Source organism: Ambystoma mexicanum, chromosome 6p, assembly GCF_040938575.1.
Source record: "Ambystoma mexicanum isolate Mex_15411 chromosome 6p, UKY_AmexF1_1, whole genome shotgun sequence".
In the NCBI taxonomy this organism is placed as follows: Eukaryota; Metazoa; Chordata; class Amphibia; order Caudata; family Ambystomatidae; genus Ambystoma; species Ambystoma mexicanum.
Window position 1 is genome coordinate 221,672,180 of NC_090935.1, and position 21,681 is coordinate 221,693,860.

The 21,681-nt window shown below is 45.4% G+C and overlaps 1 protein-coding gene across 1 annotated transcript in view; it reads right to left on the minus strand.

The window, feature by feature from the left end:
• Nucleotides 1-21,681, minus strand: part of EPG5 (ectopic P-granules 5 autophagy tethering factor) — a 2,517,217-nt gene that overhangs the window by 1,723,607 nt on the left and 771,929 nt on the right. Inside the window, exon 13 of the mRNA XM_069626898.1 lies at nucleotides 5,479-5,619. Coding sequence (XP_069482999.1) covers nucleotides 5,479-5,619 — 141 coding nt within the window. The remainder of the gene's footprint in view (nucleotides 1-5,478; nucleotides 5,620-21,681) is intronic.

A 21,681-nucleotide genomic window follows, 5' to 3' on the forward strand; every position in this document is an offset into this window, starting at 1 on the left:
GATGAGAGGCATAACGGGGAGGGATCCAAGTCACAGAAGACTGCTGCGTCGGGGCAGCTAGGCAGTAGTAAGCTGAAAGAGGGAAGAGGAGCCAAGACCCTTTCCTTGTCTCTGCCACCAGCCCGCAAGCGAGCATCAGTGCGTAGGCGGCAACATTCACATGAGCCCAATGCTGAGCGCGGCCCGGTAGGAAGGCCGCACTAGGGGCTTGGTCGGGTGCAACTCGTCCACATCACACCAGTGAGCTGAAATTCAGGCGCTGGACTCAGTGAGGGTTCCCACACTCGCACTGCATTTCAGGCGGCAAACCGTGGTCTGCAAAGGCAAATTACAGGCATGTTTCTCCCCGTTCTGACAGGAGACACTCAGGCGGCCATGTTGCTGCACCACGTGCCAGGCCACGTCCCCCCATTTTATGTATTGTAACATATCCATTCTACAGCATCTTCTATATTACTGCAATTGAGTGCTAAATCTTCATATAGTAAGGTAACCTTATTTAGTCCTGTCACGTAAGAGAGCAAAGACCAAGAAAAACACTAAAACTACACATCATCGTTCTACTCGTTTTATTGGAGTTTATGGGCAAATCAAAGTTAACTTGGAACTTCCCATATAAAAGAAAAAGTTAAAATAATATCAGTCATAATGGTCTTCTCTGAATAAAGTCGGTTGGCTCCTAGTTCCAATACTTACAGTCCTGGTGAGGTTATGCCTCCATCATCTTTCTGTGAGGGTTCAGCCCCACAGGGTTCCCGAACCCACTTCATCTGCTGGTTCTAATTGCAGGCTTTTCCGAGGTCTAATACCCATGGACTACTGCGGTTTCCATTCTCGCAGAGTACCGGGTCATTGGCCATGGCAGGAGGGTAAGCTAGAGAGGTGTCACTGGACCCTAGTTATCCTCGCCCTTCTCTCTCTATACTGAATTAACTCTCCTTGACCCAGTATCATTCTTCCTCCTACTGTCTGAAACAGACTCAGCTCAACTTGCTATGCTGCAACCTACCTATTCTGGCTGGCTAAACCCTGCCCTGTCTCAGGGTCTGGCCCTCTTTGCTTTCACCTTACTTCTTCTGTACAGCACCCTTCTGATGTTACAACAGCTTCTCTATCAATCCCTAGCTCTGGTATTCACCCCTCTTTCTTGTACAGAGAGTCTTGCTCCTGTGACGGGTCATGTTCTGCTTTCAGTCTCTGCACCTCTCCTTTCAGTCTCAGCACCTCACCTGGTCTTATATCCTTTTCCATTGTTCTCACCTCCTCTGCAGACCTCTCCTTTCCGTCACTTCCACTTGTCAACCACAGGGTCTGCAACTGTGAGACATAATTGTGTAGGGATTGTGATATGGAAGGCCCATGAAGAACAGCTGGGGTTGGTTTGTATTCACGGTTGGGACAAAGCTTATAACTGGCCTCCTGGAAATATTAGATCTCAAATCGGTCTCTCTAATCTTTTTCCCAGGCTGCGGGTGCTGGGCTGGTAGCATAGTAAGGCTCTCAGTGTGTGCCCCATGGTTCATAAAGATGCTGTGTAAGCTTGCTAATCCCTCAGGTTCACGCTCGATCCTTTGTTTCGGCGGTGGGGAACTTTGCTTCAAAGGAGACAGGGAATAGAAACGCTGCATGTCATGCTGGATTCCCTGGGTTTCTTTGGACATCCGAGTACAGTCCCACTGATATGCCAGGTAAGCCACCAAAAGTAATGCAGTCTGTGTTACCTACGTTAAACCAGTGGGTTGCGTTTCCCTCCAAGGGAAAGCCTGTTTTTCTGTTGTAACTTTGGGTCTGGCTGTTATGAGCTTTTGGCTCTCTCACTTGGGGAGGGGCTCATCTCCTTTATCAGTCAGGCTCTTGAACAGGTTTGGGTTGAGTCAAAACAATTAAACCTGTTCGGCTCTGAAGTGGCATAGTGCTTTGTCCTGCCAAGTTGTGGGTATGAATGCAAAGGTGACAAGGGAAACCTCCCCATACTACCCCATTCAAACATCCAGTAGATCTGGGTGGCATCCAGCCATTGAGCCACCTTCCTGCCAATCGCCAGACTTAGATACTGGACTAAATCACAATCCCTAAACGCGTTGCTCTGAATCTCTCTGAGATCCTTTTTCCATCAATACAAACAAATGCAACACTGCTTTTCCATGCCAACATTACAATTATTTTTATCAAATGAATGTTTTCCAACTTGGACGTAAATATTCGAAACAGGGGGAACCAATTAGGTTGCCTAAAGAACAAGGTAGGTCATGTTTGTCCAAATATTTCCACAATATCTCCTACTGTGCTTCTCATCCTGATCGGACGTTAAATATCTTGCTGCCTACCATTTGTACCCGTACAAAATGAATTTTAACTATTGATCTACCCCCCATCGTTGGAGCTATTAAAAGAGTCTCACATTTATCAATAACAAAAGATAATAAAAGATAGCTTGGATGGAGAAGAAGGGGAACATTGGACAACATTATTAGTGTGATTTGATTAGCAAAGTGGCATCAACCAGTTTCCAACAAAGAATTCTACTGACCGTTGGCCTCAACCCAGTTTCACAACTATCTAACCATGCAAAACAGGGGCATATTCAAATATATCCTACTAGTACATAAATCCATCCACGGTAAGGAACCGCTATATCCATCAACCCCTACAAACTCTCTTGCAGCTTTTTCTCTGCCTCCTCCACCAACCGTGTGAAAACTCACCCACCCTGTACTTCCCCTCGCTTACTTGGAACTCCCTCCCTTCTGCAATTCAAAACACGGTTCAGATCAACTTATTCAAAAGCAAATTGAAAGCACATTTCCTCCCTTCTGAGCTATCCTCGTGACTCATCTCTCCAGCCTTACTACGTACACCTGCCCCCACTGCTAACCAGACCTTTCCCTCTCTTCTCTCCACCACACTAGCACTTAATAGTTTGAGATCATAGCTCATGCTTAGCTGGCTAGACTGCATACCCGCCGATACTGACTTGCCCTAAATTAGTCTGCCCTATTGTTCCTGGTACCTGTCCAGTATACCCCTTTTCAAATCCGGACATCATGCCACTTGTACTCTCTCCCATATAAGAGGCTCGCTGCCTCCCGTTTAGCTGCTATATTACATTTTATACTCTCATTTGTGACCAAAAAAGCTTGTTTCCACTGCAGGGATTTCCAGGCAGACAATACAGAACACTCAGTCTATTGCAATGCAGACGTACCACTGCTAAACACAACAAAGTTGACCATCATGTATCCAGACAATCAAACATTTGTAGTGTGTGAGAAACCTGAGAGTATTCTCACTCCTAAAACCCCTGGATCCTCTTTTTCAGGTGGCCAGGGAAAGGCCATCACTCTTCGATCCTGACCCTGGGGGTGGAGAAGCGAGGGAGGATCACCTGGGTGGAGGGTCCTTGGGGACTAGAATCGGGCTACTCTTGTCTCGTTGAGAAACAGCCAAACCCTTCCCCGACCTTTATACGTTATGGTAAAGCTGTTCCCCTCCTTTTCCCACATATAACACTTCAAAGTACAGAGACGAGGAAGAGGCAACTAAGAGTAATGAACACTACACTCTTTCAACACTAGTATTGGGACAAGGAAGATGCCTACAAAGAGCTATGAGGGTCAGGCAGGCCCCCTTAAATATGGTCAGGCAAGTCTCATTAGAGACCCACACCTGCAGCCTGTCAAGGGGCTGTAGGTGTATAAAGAGAGACCAGTGCAGAAGAGCATAGAGCAACAGGGAGGCCTTTGAGTGAGGCCAGCAGGGAACCTTGCTTCAGAGGAGGCAACCATGGTGGTACCAGACAAGGAGCCAGGACGCCTGTAAATTCCCCAGAGGACTTGCACAGCCCATAGCCAGTGAGCCGTGCACTTGTTGCAAGTCTGGGAGCCTTTGTGACAGAGGAGGCATAGCAGTAGATGCAAGAGCACCAGGAAGAAAGGACGCCATCCGCGCCCGGAAAGAAGCATTACGGTTGCCGACGTGCCGAGAAAGACATGCAGCAGGCGTGTGGCACTCGAGAGGCTGAGCTTCCCCTTCAGAGGTGAAGGAGAAGCAGAGGGAACAGCTGGAAGGAGAAGCAACGAGCCAGTTAGTGTCAGGGAGGACGCTCAAACACCAGGGCTCTCCTAAAAATATATATTGAATACTGAATTGAACTTTAAAATTGAGCGAAACCAATGTCTAATGAATACCAAATTAAATGGAATTTTAAAATTAAGTGAAACTAATGCTTATTGAATACTGAATAAAATGTAACTTTAAAATCCAACAAAACCAATGCATATTGAATACCGAAGTGAATGGAACCCTGAAGTTAAGCATTCTAAATATTGAATGGAATAAATCCTTCATGGGCCAAGTAAATAAAGTTAATAACCCAAATGCCCATGTGAAAAAGAATTACAAAAAGGTCACAAGTGTGACAGTCATAAGAAGGTGGGTGTGAGCAAAACTCCCTTAAACTGAACTTTTATTAATGAATGCAGCGCGACAAGGCCAAAGACTGGAAAGGATGTGTAACAAGTGTTGGCAGAGCCGCGAGGCTGACGAGTAATGCCAGAGGATTGTAAATCTACACATTAAAAACAAGAGGCCGAGAGTCAGGGATCCTGGTTGCACGACCTTTGATAGGTGGACGGTTTGATCTGACAATTGCACCTGGACCACTGAGCCCTAAATGTTGAAACCCTAAAGACATTGTGATGATGAAGTTAAAGTCTTGGGGAAGGGAACACTGAGAACCGAGGAGCTACATGTGTGGTTTTGAGAACAAATCCTCAAGACCTTTGTTTTCTGTGAACTGTGTTGCTTGGAACTTGGGGACGGGAACCCCAAGGATTGGTTTTGAACTAGATCACCTTGAACTGCAGAAAGGTAATTGTTGTGTTTGTACTTTTCCTCCTGGTTGATAGATCTGTGTGCATGAGCCCCTGACGGAATGTTGGTGTGGAATGTTATGGATGAACTGTGTCTGGGTGTTCCATGAAGTCAGTTGGGGCCTGGACTTGGATGATGAGGGGGCCGGGCTCATGCACACAGATCTATCAACCAGGAGGAAAAGTACAAACACAACACAAATCTTGAGACTTTTTTGTGGAACGTTCTTATACTTGGGCAAGGGGAGCTGGAAGAAAGCTGTGAGTTGGAAGAAGCTCAGAACTTTGAGTTGAACACCATTTCTTTTTTTAATTTTAACATTCCAAAACAGGGTTTAGCTTTAGTAGTGAGGGCAAGTATAGGTTTTGGACGCAGAGAGACTTTAAAGTTGAGCTCTTTGACTCAGACTTTCCTTAGTTTCGTTCAGGTAGGGAAATCCCACCTCAGCATAGGGCAAGTTAGGCCTTCTACCATACTGACATTTGATTTAATAAAATATTTGATTTTTTAACTATAAGTCTGTTGTCTGTATCTTGCTTTGTGATGCCTGCACAGTGTCAGTATTATACAAGTTTTATAAGACAAATTATCACACTGAGTCCTTACCATTCCCACCATGGCAATCGTTTCTCGAATACGTTCCAGGAGTACAGAATTAATCCACGTATGAACGCCAGTGATTGCTGCCAAAAGCTCTCTGCCAACTTTTGAAAACATTTCTCTTGTGTTAAGGTTGACATAAGATACCTAAGAAAATATGACAATATTGCATCATACAAGTGTCAAGAATTAACACTGATTCACAACTGTTCAACTCTGTCGTACAACAAGGTCTAAGTTTAAAACATATGAACAGGTTATGCGAATGCAAAGTATATTAAAGGACGAAACAGTCAATAACAGGAAAAAATGTTGATCATGTTGCAAAAAGAATGAAGTATAAAACAGAAAAAAGATAATTCAAATGTCACTGTTGAGCATAAGTGGACCATATGATATTCCTCTCCAACCTCTAATGAGGATAACTGTGCCAACACACTGCAGTTTTTAGAGAATTGGTACAGAGATTTTCCACACCCGTCTAGTGAGGGGTGTGTGAAACCATCTATCCAAAAGGTAAAACAAAAACAGTCTAAACTCTCTTTATAGGCAGCTATAGCAGAGGAGTCGGGCTTCACTCAATGGTGGACGGAGGGCGTGTGGATAAGTAGGGTTTTCCCAAATAGGCACCAAAAAGAATACATTGCACGGATATACTGACAAACACATGTTCAAATAGAGGTTTCAAATAAGTAGTTGTGTTAGACCCTTCACAATCACTTTGCTAAATGTATAACCTGTGCTTGCTGGTAAAAGTACATTAGAATGCGAAAAGGGGGATGTGAACCCAAGACATCAACAAAACATATGCCAATCTTATTCATAAACCTGTATGCCAATACATGAACAGTCACTTTAATTTCTGCACCCTTTCACATGTAGATCATATATATTACCTTAGAAAAGGGGTTAAAACTATCCGAACACCACCCAGAAGGCCAGTAAAAGTCAAGAGGCTTAGCCTCACAGGTCTCATTACGCTCTTAGGAATAAGTACATTTAATTAAAACTCAGCTAGATACATTATCCCAGTACATTCCTATGGCTGCAGTGATACATTTAAATCTGCAGTAAAAAAAAGAAAAATATTGGTTGTTTATATCACACTTCATGTTCCGAAGACAAGCATGCTGCCACTGCGCCATCCTCACGTGGACAATTCAAGGATAATCACTAAAATTCAAGTCTTAGGTAGAAAACTCCAGAAACCCAAGAAAAATGTCAAAGCCATTTTAGTCACATTTGAAGGAGTTTTAAATTTGGTAAAATGTCAACATAAAAATCAATTGGACAAAGTTCACAGGTAGAGCCGTGGTCATAGGATAAAGCCAGTAAAGTACCTGTTCTACCCCCCCAGGAGTGGGTAAATAAGGAACCAACCCCAGAGGATTACAGAGGATAGACCATGAAGAGCTCCAGTCCCAGGTTCAAGTCTCAGATAACCAAAAGAAGAAAGGAAGGAGAGGAGGATTCGGATCAACTGAAGTCAATTCCATTACTTAGTAACAAATCAAAAGTAAAGCAATGAAAGCGAGGGGAAGCTCGTGACTAATGAGGAACGTAATGTACATAAATTATACCGCCTCAGGAAAAAGCAAAAAGAAATCACGTTGAAAGCAATTAGAGTGAAAGTATTAGTTAAACTGTAAGCAGATCAATGAAGTCCTACGGAAAAGCAGATATTTGTGTAGAAAATTCCTGGCAGGAGAGTATACCAGGTGAAAGCAAGTGTGTGAGAAATACTGTGCGTACTGTAAGGAAGGCATGGCATCAACAGTAAGACAGACACAAGTGACCACAGTTCAAGAGTGTTCCTTGAACTTCAAACAGGGTATGATAAACGCCTATCTAAACCTAAATCTGCAGTTAGGAGCAAGCTATGACCATCAAATAATGATAACGCAGCCCTAGTGGTGTCTTGTCAAGACAAAAGGGCTTAACCTAAAAAACCTATTGCCAATCCTTACCTCTAGATACGAATAGTGTGGGAAAATAAAGTGTTATGAAAAGTGTTCAAAATGATGTCAGGTTTTCAAGTCGTTGGCCTCCCTTACCCACGTTTTTAGCATGGGATAAGGCGGTCCACTCGAGCACAGCACAGACTCTGGCTTCGTTAGCACGAAGTTACAGTTCACTCATCAGCATCAGGGCCCCCGTAGCGCAAGTCTCCTTGCTTACCAAAAGTCTCTTCACTCAAAGGGCCTGATGCAACCAAATAGACAAGTTCTTTTCCTTCCTAGATTTTCACAAGTATTCACATTGGGTTGATTCATTATCCACCCCGGATCCCCCTAAACCTGGCTCAGATCCTATTAGCATAAAATATCGCCCAGCCTTCCCTCTGCCGGGCTGGAGCCTGTCTTTCACCTTTCGCTTTATTGCAATGTTCGTAGGTTCTTCTTTTTCAGGTGACACGCGGTTCACCCCAGACCCCCCTCTGCCGGGCTCAGATCTTTTTGACACAATTATTAGTACTGAAGACTTTCGAATGTGCACAGGGTTTAGCTTGACAAGTTACAGGACCACTTAGATTTCACAATTCTCTTTCTTTTAATATTCACACCCTTTCGGTTGGATACCTAACAGACTTTTGAAGGAGCACCCACGTGATGCCGAACCACTCGGTCTACGGTATTCTATTTTAGCTTCAAAATTCATTCACTCATCTGCTGTCTTAATATTATTCATATACTGTTGCCGTTTGCAAACTTGGTTTCCACACAGACCGGTCTGGTATCAGTCTCCTCAACACATTGCCTGTGCTGACTTCAATGGTGCTGCTTTGTTGTAGGAGCCAAGGACAGTACCACGGCAGCAATCGCTTCAACTTAACTTGACTATCGACGCAGGAGAGCCCAGAGTACCACCGACACACAATGCATGATTCTTTAGCTTTAATTCCAGGTGTTACGTTTCCTGCTTTTGAAGGCTCATGAAAGATGCAGTTTGTCAGTGAAAAGGTCAGGGGTATTTCCCTCCTTGCAATCCTCTTCGGTCTTGCCATCTTACGTCTTGTATTAAACAAACATCTTGGAACTGCTGCTTCCTCGTGTGCTTTGCCTTGCTCAGAGTGTGCTTTCGTGCTCCGCCTTTTATCTGTGTGGAGAAGTGTGATGGAAGTCAGATATGTGTAATGATCAGTAATTTCCTGACCCTGCCTGACCATTGCAGTGGGACATGTCTGGTATACAGCTCGGGTGTTAATCAGTTTTCCCTCACAGTGAGTTGTCCGTGAGAAAGTGTTTGTCTCGAAAAGGAGGGTGGGTGGTTTGAGACCCTACATATCGTAGCAGGTAGTATGGGATATAGGTACAGGGAAGGGGATACTGTGTCTTGCCATCCGGTGTCCCACTTCCACTAACCGAAGACCCCCCATCCAGGTGATCCTCCCGCAGTTGTCCACCCCCAGGAACTGGAGCCAAAAGCAATCTCGGGAGGATAGCTCAGCAGCAGCGTGCCCGCCTTGGAAGCTACACGACTCGGAGCAACACAGGTTCGATCCCCGGGTCTGCGCTTAGAAACCTCTGGGTATTAAGCACGTTATTAATAACCCATCACATCATATCATATCAATGGCCTTTTCCTGGCCTCTTGGATGGCAGATCCCCCGGGACTAGCGGGTGAGACATCTTCAGGTTTCTCACAGTACCGTTGAAAGGACAGCACTATGAACTGTGAAGTAGTAGAAGAGGATGTTTTTTTCTTTAAAGTATTTTATTGGCATTTCTCCAACAGTTATAACTGTTTCCAGTCTTTAGCTATTATTGCTTGATTATATGCAATTCTGGTCTTAAAAGACCTGCCATGGTCTCCGGTACAGTGAGAGGTAAGACCATCGGGACCATTTTTTGTAAGCTTTCAAAGATCTCTACCAAGAACCCCTTTATCTTGGGACAGTCTGTTAGGAAATTCAGCCTAAAGAGAGAATTCTCCCTAACCTAGCGAGTCCCCCAGCAGCTTTGCTGGATTTCTGGAGTTTGTTTTTTTCTCCTGCCAAGAGTGAGACTCTTTTTCTCCCCCCTCTTGGACATGATTTATGGTGTTCCTTTGACTGTTAATGTGTTTTATGGGCTATGGGGTCCTTTACGACATAGGGTCTCAGGTGTGTTTACTATGTGCGTTACACAGCACCCTCCGTGCAGTAACACAGGGGTGTCATAGTGACCCCCTACCATAGACTCCATACACTGGGACTGACTACTGTCTCCCAGGGCATGTAAAGTCACCATTGGCTTTACTAGTCCCAAATTATTAACAGACACCAGTACAAACCATGATATTGTGGACGTACTGGTCGGGGCAATTTGATTGCCCCGGGGTCTGTTAGTCGAGGGGGCACGTCTCCGTCCCCCTGATCGAGTTTTGGCTGGTGGCAGGGGATACTACTTTTTATATTCGACCGCAAATATATTCCTATGGGATTTTCCCATTGTTCGAGGCTACCAACTTTAATTATTTAATTCTCATAGCCTCGAACATACCGCCGGTTTATTTAATTAATATTAATTCGCCGGTTGGTATTTTTTTGCCAGGACTCGATTCTAAAATGGCGTTTGTGTTCTCTTCTGTGACTCCAACCCAAGTCGAGCCCTTTGTTCCACTTTTTGGCGGGCTTCTCCACAGAAGCCTGCAAAAGTGGTGCCACTCTGGCTGGGTACCACAGGGGATGTGGGAGGGGGTTTAGGCACCCTGGACTGAGTTGCCCTGGTAACTCAAGTCGCACTCTTGTGTGATTGGCCCAAGTGGTGAGCCGGCCGGCTCACCACTTAGCATGTTTGATTGACAGCTAGGATGAGTGAATGGGGGTATGCTGCATAAAAGCAGGGCTTTGGGGACTGGAACTTCAGAAGTAGCTACAGGACCTGAGAATCCGACGAGGGAGAAGCTGAGCCGACCTACCACGACGACACCACCGGTGGAGCCCTGCGAAACCGACTCACCACTTCCCGACGACAGAGAAGATCTCCCGGCTGGAGAGGCTTCTTCCCCTGACTGGTGGGCACAACCAGTTTACCTTCTTCTCTTCGCACCCCAGACCGGTCTGTGGTCGAATTGCCCGTGCCAAGCACCCCGGCAGCCGGATAGCCACTTACCACTGGACCACGAACCAACGGACCGCTCCTTGTACCTGAGAAACGTCGCGGCTGGTTTCTTCCCTGGCAGTGCAACAGACTCCTGACTTCCTCCCCGACGAGATCCTCTCTTCCCCCAGACGAAGCACCGACTTGCATCCGCTGCCAGGAACAACTGCCCCCGCTGGAGTATTCTCACCACTTTAAGGTACCGTGTCCGCCAGGCCTCCCTTTCTAAAGATTGCTACAATGTAATAATAACCCCTTAACCTTCTGGACTTGGCTGGCCGTCTTGACCCTCTAACTGGTCCCTTTCTTTGGTCCAACTCCTTTTTGAACCGTTACAAGACCTTTGTGCACTGCAACCGTGTGACCTTGGACACCTTTCGTTTTGATCCTCTTAAAGCGGGTCCGGCCTACTGACTCTGAATTCACAGTGTTACTTTGCCTTCCTCTCTTGTTGTGTTCATGAAAAAGTGTTGGGATCTGTTTCAATTGATTCTCTGCTTTTCTCTCCCTTTTAAAAACGAATTATTAGAGTGCCATCTCCGTTAAGCGCTCACCGCTGTCTGAAAATAAGTGGGGCTTTATTTAAGACTGGTCTAATATTCTTTTAAGGGAGTGTATATCTTTTAGTGACCGTGTTTTTGAATTGCTTACTATTAGTGCCTGTGTGTTTTTCTAGATGTGGTTTTAAATAAATAATTATATCTCTTTCACACCAAGCTCTGGTCAGTGTTTACTTGTTCTACTGTGTTCTTGTGCCCTATTGTGAATACTCTGTATACTGCCCAACTCTTCTTGAGGGAAGTCTGACTGCTCAGCCACAGCTACCAAGTGAATCTGTGTGGTACAGACTGCTACCAAGTGGGTTTACTGCCAAACACCTGTAGTCCTAAATCTTTTGCAGTGGTCCCAGAGGGAACTGCACAGGTTTCTGCCTAACACAGTCCCACCAGATGTGTGCCCAGTCCCCGACTTCTGCACATCCCCTCCAGCATTCTTCTGATGTCGTGCTGAACATCTTGCGCAGTTTACTGGGGGTATAATGCCATTGCACCATCATTTTGTACCAGTCCTCTTGAAGTTGCAGTGACCTTGTAAGCTTTGTAGTATTTCTCCACATCTCCTCCCAGTGATCTATGGATATTTCCCCTCCCAGTGTGTCCTCCCATGCCACCTGATACGGCCATCGTGTTGGAGTTGGACATTCCTGTAGTATTTTATATATGTCTGCTATTGAGTTCTTATCCCCCCCTGTGGGAGGTGATATACTTCTCAAAATGTGTCAGTGGTCTGATTGCAGCTTGGTATGTTTCTTTCTGACGCAGCCAATGTCTCAGTTGTACATACTCGAATCTCTCCCCTTCCCCAATTCCCACTTGTGCTTTACAGTCCACAAAAGACATTACCTCCTCTCCCCCTATCATAGCTCCAATCTTAGTCCATCCCTTTTCTTTCCATCTTTTGAATGTTCCCTTAGCCATGCCTGGGGTAAACTCTGGGTTACCGAACATGGGGGTGAAGGGAGATAGTATGGATGATAGATGTCCTTTCTTAATTCTCCTGTCCCAGATGTCACAGGTTGTGTGTAGAATTTTACTGCACCTGGCCGTTCGTGGTCTCTCATTCCCATGCAGCCATAGTAGGCCTGGTAAGGGCATCCTGGCCACCAACCTATCCATGCATGCCCATATTTTATCTGTGCAGCCCGAAAACCATTCCCTGACCACACTGAGCTTGGCCGCTTCATAGTACTGGTATAGTTTCGGAAGCCCCATCCACCTCTGTGTCTTGTCGACCTCATCAGTTCTATTGACACTCCGCTAGATAAATTTAGAGATCAACTTGTTTAATGTAGCGAAAAATGTGTTCGGGATTGCTATGGGAAGGGTGTGAAACCTATAGAGGATCTTTGGGAGAGTTACCATTTTTACTGTATTTACCGGGCCGAGCCAGGAGATGTTCATCCGGGACCATTTTGCGAAGTCCATCTACGTTTGTTTGACTAACTCTGGGCAGTTTGCCTTGTAGAGCACTCCCACTGCGTTTGTCAGTTTAATTTCCAGATATACTAGGTGACGCTTCGCTATGCGGAACGGGGAGCAGTTCATCATTCGCGCCGATGCTTCTTTCTAGAGTCCCACCTTTAGCTAGTCAGACTTCCCCATATTGAGAAGTTAAAGAAACATAATAACATGGTATGGTAAAATGTGAAATTTGAACAAAGTGCTTAAAAGAAAAGAAAGGTCCTTATGAAGAAAGATACATTTGGGACTGGAAGCAAAGAGAAACCTTGGGGAAGGGAGCCACTTCCTCAAACAACGTGAATTCTCTGAGGGAAAGAGAGAAACCCTCTTGGAAACTTGGTGATTCTTTTTGGAACTGGTTGTTTTAGGCAAATAACCTAGAGAAGGAAATTCTTCCTAGAACCGTTAACTTTGTCAGTAAAGAAACCCTTTTTGCTGGATTTTGACTTGTGTTGAACTTTGAACATTTTGAACACTTTAAGAAGACAAGAACTATTACCCTTTATACCTTAGAGTTATTTGAGAGTGTGAGGGACAGAATAGGATTACGGACACTCGACTTACTTTTATTTGGACTTCTTGACATTGACAGACTCCTTAGGTTAAGGTAGAATAATTCCTACTAGATTAGGAATAGTGAGGCATTTTCCAAACCCTTTCTCATTTAAACAAAGGTTTATAGCCACAAGCATGTTTCCTCTTTGTCAGTGTTTCATTCCTGGCTCCTCGCATACCCCAATGACTACCATACATTACCCACTCTCTTGCACCCCTGTTACGTTCCCACTCCATTTTTTCTCTGCTTTCCTGTCTGTGTTCTTCCCCCTACGATTGTAAAGCTCTCCATTGCTGCCCCAATCTAGGTTTGTGATCAATAAATACCCTAATAATAACAACATTAATAGGGCTACATCCCTGGTGAAGCCACAACTAAATTACAGCTGGCATCTGCCTACTCTGCAGCACAGGAGTAGGGTGATAGAATCATTCAAGTTGGGGTACTTAAAAAAAAAAATTGAAAAACTAAATAAAAACCTGACCTCAGAGTCATATGGGCTACCACAGGACAATACTGTAAAATACTGTAAAATGTGCTTCAGTGAAGTCCCTCTGACCACATTAAGTCACTGATCCTAGATAAACCAAAGGGAAAAAACAAAATAAATTAGAGGTTGCATGATATGGGTAAAGCAGAACCCTTAAACATAGAATTCAGCCCAAACAAGTAAGCTGGTGGCAGCTGTCTAATTTACATTTGGCTACACCACCTGTATCCTTTGTAAGACCATATGAGAAGGGTAAGGTCAACAAATATAGTACCTTTTTAATTTTTTTGTTTCTGACTCCCAGTGAAGAAAACCACCCGGTGTACATATGACACTGACCAAAAAAAGAAGGAGCCACACAAGTGATGTCATCAGTCATGTCATCAATGACATTTGTGATGTCAGCTTTGATGTCATTGGTGTACGTCCTTGCAGTGCACAGTGGTAGCGCGAGTTATGGTTGCTTAGCTTACCATAACTGGCAAATTTCTGGGGTTTTGCGGTTTTACCTGTAATCATAACGTCCCTGTAACAATGTTTTTTCCATTGAATTTCATAGGTTTTTGCTAGTGCAACCTTAACCATAACGTCCCTTTAACAACGTTTTTTGTTAGTGAATTTCATAGATTTTTATTAGGGCACTATAAACATAACGTTGCTTTAGCATAGTGTATTTAACAATGATCCTATGTTTGTAGTACCACACCTTCACCATAACATCCTGATTATGATACAAAGCTCCTTTCAGAGTGTCACAATGTAAGTGCCAATGAAGGGAGGCAGTGCACCGCGCATCGCAATAACCACCACACAACTGTATGGTAAATGGAAGGAACCGTGGTACTGTGGAAAACTCTGCAGTGGAAACAGGTAGAAATGTGTGGCTGTTCAAACAGATGGTTCTGAATGCTGCAGTGCATTTTGATGAGCGCAAGTGCGCAACAGCAACCACAAATATTTTTCCTATACTTCCAAAAAGGCAGCCAGGCAATGTGTGTAGAGGGTGCAGAATTCAGAAATGCAGTCATATCAACAGGAACGCTATTTGTGGGGAAAACTGTTCATGCTGTGAAAGGATAGATTCCCATTTGTACAGTACCACAATGGCACAAGTTGTAAAAATACACCTCTTCACAATGTAGCGTGCTTTCTCCATTTCCGGACCAAATAAAAAATAACTCGCCTACATGGATGTCTGCATAATGGGATACACAATTATGCAGGATATCGGAAACAGAAGCATTACCTGGCCTACTGCCTCCCTCAGCACAAACGGCACAGCAATCGTGTTACATGGTGTTCATTTGTCCCTCCACAGTCAACAGCAATAATATCATTGCGATTGAGCGTCACCAAAGTCTCACACAGACAAACCAAAAGCAATCACTTCAGTGTAGCTGCCCCATACGCGTACAATCACACATGATACACTCCACACAACTCCCATTCACTGTCAAGTAATGTATTTGCAATTCACCCACAAAGCATACGCTGTGATTAGTACAACACACAGCCATAAGATCACCCTCTGCATTTAGGTCGGCAAATATACCATATACTACAGCCTGTGCATGCACTCCACACCCAAAAGGCTTATTGCACAAACTTGTGTCCTCCACAGTCCCAAATAGAAGGTGGCCATGTGCAAAAGGGGCGTATGTTACACGTACAACCTTACAACTGTCGCGATTTGCGCTGACTTTTCCAGGTGTGTGCGCGCAGGAATAGGGGAATAAATGTCAACCAGGCTAGAGGATGTCCTTTGTAGTGGTGGCTCTTAAAGAAGCAGTTTATTATTTTTTTAAAACACCTTCCACAGTAATAACTCTTTTTTCAGGCTTTTATAATTGTTTTTATTTGTTGCACTGCGCCTCACATTCCTACAATACCGTCTTCAGTGCAGCCCGTAGATTGGAAAACCAAATGTCATTGCCATTGGTCGACAATGAAATGCCATTTCCATTGAGAAGGTGCACATATCGATTACCAATGTTGTCATTGTCACAGGAGTACATCCCAGCAGCACGCAAAAAGTTACACATGCTTCCGTTGATAAGACACCTTCCCACCTCTCTGCAATGATGAAAATGCACTGCACTTTTCATCATTTTGTTGAGTTGACGGTACACACAAGCTATGGAACCCAAAAGCAATGCTCCAAAGTGCACTTCCACAACGTGTACAGTACCTAAACTGGCCACTCATCGACATTCTGCAAGCAAACGGTCGAAAGTACGGACAGCTACACCACAAAGTCTCCACTTCGTTCAAATTCAAATTACCTTTAAGGCCTCTTTCCACGACATACTGGAGTAGATCTAGCACAAATTGATCACTCACTATGAAAACTGTACATCTGGCCATCTCTGGCAGCCTCACTACACACAGTAATTAAACTAAATATGGTTGCCCTTTCCTGTGACGCACACTCTAACCACCTGATTGGACAATTGCAACAATCGCATTTCCATTGGCCATCAGGTTCAAAAGCGCAGAATGTAGCATGTGCGCCTCGCAAACTATCGAAAGAGCTGCGCCCGAGTAAATCATGACTAGTCTTTCTTCCCTTTCCACTATCCTCTTCCCACCACGCCCTTATTAGGTATTGGTAAGTACTCACACACAAATCCACCAATGCCCTCCAAACCTCAGCATTTTACAATGTTAGTTCTCCACAAGACTTCATATGTACCGTTACAAAATCAGCCTGCACGTGTGCTATTATTGGAAAGCATGTCCAGTGAAACATTGCATGAGTTATGCATGCATATACATCCACATAAGCACCCATCACCACAAAAGAAAGGTATGAACCGTTTTTTTGCAGTATGTTCACAACTCTGTCATAATTGCCTCTGTGCATGATAGCTGTTTCGAAGCGTCCACTACGTGTTTAAAAAGCATACTGATTTTCCTCCCATCTCCTTCCATAAAGTGGCAATTTGTTTGTATGTTCTTGCAGCGTATTCATTTACCCATATCATACACTATATTAGCGAAACAGGAACTCTGTTCTTTCCTTCCGACAATGCCACGAAAATTGTTCCCCACTAACCCACCTACTACATAACTCGTAAAAAGAAGGCACTAAAGCCACCACTAAAGGTATTTTAGCAACCTACAGTCACTTTCCAAAAGGTCAGTGTCTGCACGGCTGTGGTGGTTTGTACGCTGCACTGTTTCCACAGGCTCTTTTTAAATCTCCCGGCTTCCACTCTGCGCCCTCAGCAACTTATCCGTAATAAGAGTGCACAACTTGTCCTTGGCCTGAACGGCAGGAATCGTATCTCTGCTGGACTAAAATGTCTGCAATACCTCACAGTGGCTCTGAACAATAAACTAAAAGCCATGTGCATTATTTATTTTATTTTAGTATTTGTAGAGCGCACTACATCCCAGAGGCAACGAGGCGCTATATGGAAATTTAAAGAAGGCTTGCTTGAGGGTTACAATAAGCGGCCCCATATGGTATACTTAGGTAGATTCAGTTACAGGGTTACAGACGATATACAGTCCTATTACATAGTTGCAGCGGGTATACAGTGAAGGTTACAGTTAGTTACTCATATACTTTTCTAGGTAGCACGAGGCATAACAGAGCGTGTGCTAGGTGATATAGTGGAGGTGCAGACCTAGACTGACGGGCTCTTTTATACAAAGAGCTGGGTTTTTAAGGCCTTGCGGAAGGCTGTGTGAGACTCAATTGATCTAATCTGAGCTGGGAGGTTGTTCCATAGGGTCGCCGCCATAGAGGGGAAGATAGTGCCTCCTGCCCGCACTCTGCGCGTGTGCGGGACTGTGATGCGATTAGCATAGGCTACTCTAGACGGTCTGTTGACTGTTTGTCTGGTAATCCTCTGTGTCAGATAAGGGGGGGGCCTGATCGTGCAGACATTTATGTGTAAGGGCCAAGGTTTTGAAGACCACCCTTTCCTTGATGGGGAGCCAGTGTACCTGCCTCCTGATCCCTGAGATGTGTTCCTTGCGAGAGGTGCCAGTAGCAGCTCTTAAGGCATTATTTTGTGCAATCTGGAGTTTGGTGAGGTTTTTTTGGGAGGTTCCAATGAACAGCGCATTACAGTAGTCAAGTCTGGAGCCGATAATGGCTCTGGCAATTGAGATGCAGTTTTGCTGAGATAGGAAGGGCCTGATGGCATTGATGAGTTTGGAGTGATATGCTGCGGAAGAGGCGACGGCATTGACCTGTCTGTCCATGGTGAGGCTGGGTTCTAGATATACACCCAGTGTTTTGATGGTTTGGGAGACTCTGATGGGAATATTATCCACAGTGAAAGATTGATAGTTGGCGTCAAGTTTGCCCAGTGTAGATGGGGAGCCGACAAGCAGTAGTTTGTTCTTATCACTGTTTAGACAGAGCCAGTTCTCCGCCATCCACAATTGGATGGTGGCATAGATCCTATTGAGTGTGTCCAGGTCTGAGGTGTAGTCACCTGACAGGGGGATGAGGACCTGTGTGTCATCTGCATAGTTTGTATATGAGATGAGATGATTATGCAGAAGGCCTTCTGGTGGTTCATAGTGATAATCTCGAATGGCAAAATCTCGAAAGTCAAAATCTCGAAAAAAAAATCTCGAAAAAAAAAATGTAGAATTGTTTTTTATGACGTTTTTTGTTTGAAAATGGGGGGGTTCCCCCCCAACGCCCCATTTTTTTAGTTTTTTTTGTTTTTACCTATTTTTTATATATATACTAGAGCCAAAAAAAAATATAGAAAAAAATAATAATTTGACTTTTTTTTCACCATTTTTTTGGGACATTTTTGTCTTTCGACATTTTATTTTCGAGATTATGACTGACCACCCTTCTGGTCCCTGGGACCTCAATACCTTGCACTGTCACTTCCTAAATATCTGCTTGTGCCACCTCTTCCCTCATCTGCCTCGTACTCCCTCAGAGTCAGTTGCTTCTACACGCAACCATATGTTGGTAGATGTGGTTCTTCTGCTGCGGCCTTCCTGTGGAACACGCTCTCCGTCTCCCTGTACCTTGAGGAGAAGCATTGTAGGGTCTGAAAGCACCTGAAAACCTTTCCATGTGCTTCTTCTCCACCTCCCTCCCTACAGTTCCACCCCTACACTGGCTTTCTACTAACCCCCGCACTTGAGGACTGTTTTGTATAACCCTAACAGTGTAGCCACCACTTCATGTCCACACTTATCCTTGCACCCGCCAACACCAGCCGTAGTTGCATATATATCTGTTCCGGCTCCTTTTCCTCTGCGCGCCTTCACACACTTGTATGTAGGTGCGATAAAAATGGCACAAAATACCAAGCACATCATATCATATAATGCACACACTGCATTCAGAACATGATGCCTGCCACGTACCTTGTAAACTTCAGAATATGGTCTTCCCACTGTAATACATGTACTACAAATGTTGGAAAAGTGAACCCGCAAAAGCAGCAGAGAAAGTATATCAGCAACGTTAAGCAAGTGCGTGCAGTGCATGCATACAAACAGGATGAATGCCCCTTACCTTGCACACTTTCACCATAGACTCCTACATTTATTGGTACAAACAAACCTTTTGTCACCGTGTTTATGTACAAACCACAACCAGCCACCACATTGCCCGATGGCTTAGCCTCCACATGGTCATAGGTGCCATCCTAAAAAAGAGCTGGATGTGCCACGTCTAATCCTCAAAGCGCTGCGGAATCTGTGGCATTAGCGTGCTAGAAACTGGAGGGGGAGGAGGTTCAGAGGGTGTTTGGGGTATTTGTGGGGGGAGGGAATGTGAAACAGGGGTGGGGATTATGTCTTTAGCATTGTCTCTAAAAACACATTTTGTTTTGCTTTTTGTCGAGCTTTTCTTATGTACATGCATTCATACCGTTTTTTTTCTTGTATTTCTCTCTTTTGCTCACTGTCTGTTTGCTTCTGCTCCTCACATTTTTCTCGACTGAAGATGAACGCTGATCTTACATTTCTACAGAATTCTCTGCAACGCTTTGTGCAGAGTGGCAAACGCAACATCATTGCCAATGGAAGTAATACAAAAAAAAGCCATTTCCTTGAAACCACTGGAAATCTGGCTGGTTACTAATGCTTTCATAGTCGGTGCAGAACATCACAGCACTGCACATACAGTCGCACATGGTTCTGTTTATCCAACATCTCCTGACCCTTGGCTGTGGACAATTTACACCAGCATTCTCCCATTGTCCTCTTGGTGTCATCGATGAGAAAATCACATTTGCAGTAGTAAACATCTGCATCACAGCTGTCATCAACTTCTTTAAGTAAGGAACAAGTTACTTACCTGTAACTGTTGTTCTCCAGCATGGGTCTGGCATGGATTCACATGCTCATGAATATTCCCCGTCGTCAGGCTGGGAATCCTCGGTAAAGAAAAAACCAGTTTCAGTTTCGTTTCTGATCTGTCTTTCGTAGTAGTAACCAATCACTGATCTCTGCGTCATACTGACCACAGCCAATGACTGCCCTCTACCTAAGCCCCGCCTCTGGCAGCCATCTTCAGATTTGGAAGCACGTGAAGTGGCAGTATGACCAAGTGAAGAGCCGCAGAGGGGTAGGCGGGAGGGTTCGCATGTGAATCCATGCCAGACCCATGCTGGAGAACAACAGTTACAGGTAAGTAACTTGTTCCTTCTCCAGCATGGGGTCTGGCATGGATTCACATGCTCATGAATAAAGAATACATAGCAGTACACACATGCACAACCACGGGAGGTGGCAAAGGCTCAACATTAAGCATTACATCAAACTCAACATTAAGCATCTTACCTCCTCACCAGGCTCACCTCAGGCGAACAGGTTGCGCAGCACTGCTTGGCCGACCCTGGACTCCTCCCTGGAATCCCAATCGACGCAGTTTCGTGAAGGTGTGCGTCGACCTCCACGTAGCAGCCCTGCATATGGCCAGCAGGGGCACACCAGAAAGGAACGCCGTGGTAGCTGCGATCGCTCTGGTGGAATGGGCTCTCGGACGGCCAGGCAGCGGTCGGTTTGCCAACCGATGACAGTACATGATACAGCCGGAGAGCCATATGGAAATGGAAGCCTTCGAGAGAGCCTTCCCCTGATTGACAGGTCCAAAATTCACAAAGAGTTGTGACGTCTTCCGAAAACACTTTGTGCGGTCCACGTAGAACTTCAGCGCTCTAGCCACATCCAGCGAGTGCAAAGTCCTCTCAGCCGGCGACGAAGGCGACGGGAAGAACACAGGCAACACCAAGGGTTCGTTGAGGTGGAAGTCCGACGGCACCTTGGGCATGAAGGAGGGGTGCGTCCTGAGCACTACCCTCGTGTCGTGAAAAGTCAAGTACGGGGCCTTGCAGGAAAGGGCCTGGATCTCTCCCACCCGTCGTGCGGAGGTGATGGGCACAAGAAACGCTGTTTTCCACGACAGAAACTTCAACTGGGCCGAGTGCAGAGGCTCGAACGGAGGTCCCATGAGCTTGGTCAGCACCACGTTGAGCTCCCACGCCGGGGCCGGAGCCTTCACCGGCGGGAACGATCTGAACAGTCCCTTCATGAACTCTTTCACCAGACGATGAGACCACAAGGACGTCCGCCCCGTGGTTCTAGTGTATCGGGAGATCGCAGCAAGATGAATCTTGATGGACGCGTGTGCCAGTCCAGCTTTGGCCAGCGTCAGCAGGTACGGCAGTACTTGGGGAGCCGTAATCCGTAGAGGGTTAATCTTCTGTGCGTGGCACCAGACAGAGAACCTCTTCCATTTGTGTCCGTAGCATTTAAGAGTCGAGGACGCCCTGGCCTTTGCAAGAACCTCTCTGCAGTCGGCCGGTATGTCGTATCCTCCAAACTCTAGCGCTGCAGGAGCCAGGCCTGCAAGTTCAGCGATTTCGGGTCGTGGTGGAGGATGGCGCCTCCTTCCCTGGAGAGTAGATCCGCGTCCACCGGCAGCTTGATTGACGAGGACGCTGACAAGTCCAGAAGGTCCGGGAACCATATCTGCCTCGGCCACGCAGGTGCGACGAGGATCATCCTGCACCGCGACCTCTTGAGCTGGTTGATGAGCCGGATTAGCAGTGGCAATGGAGGGAACGT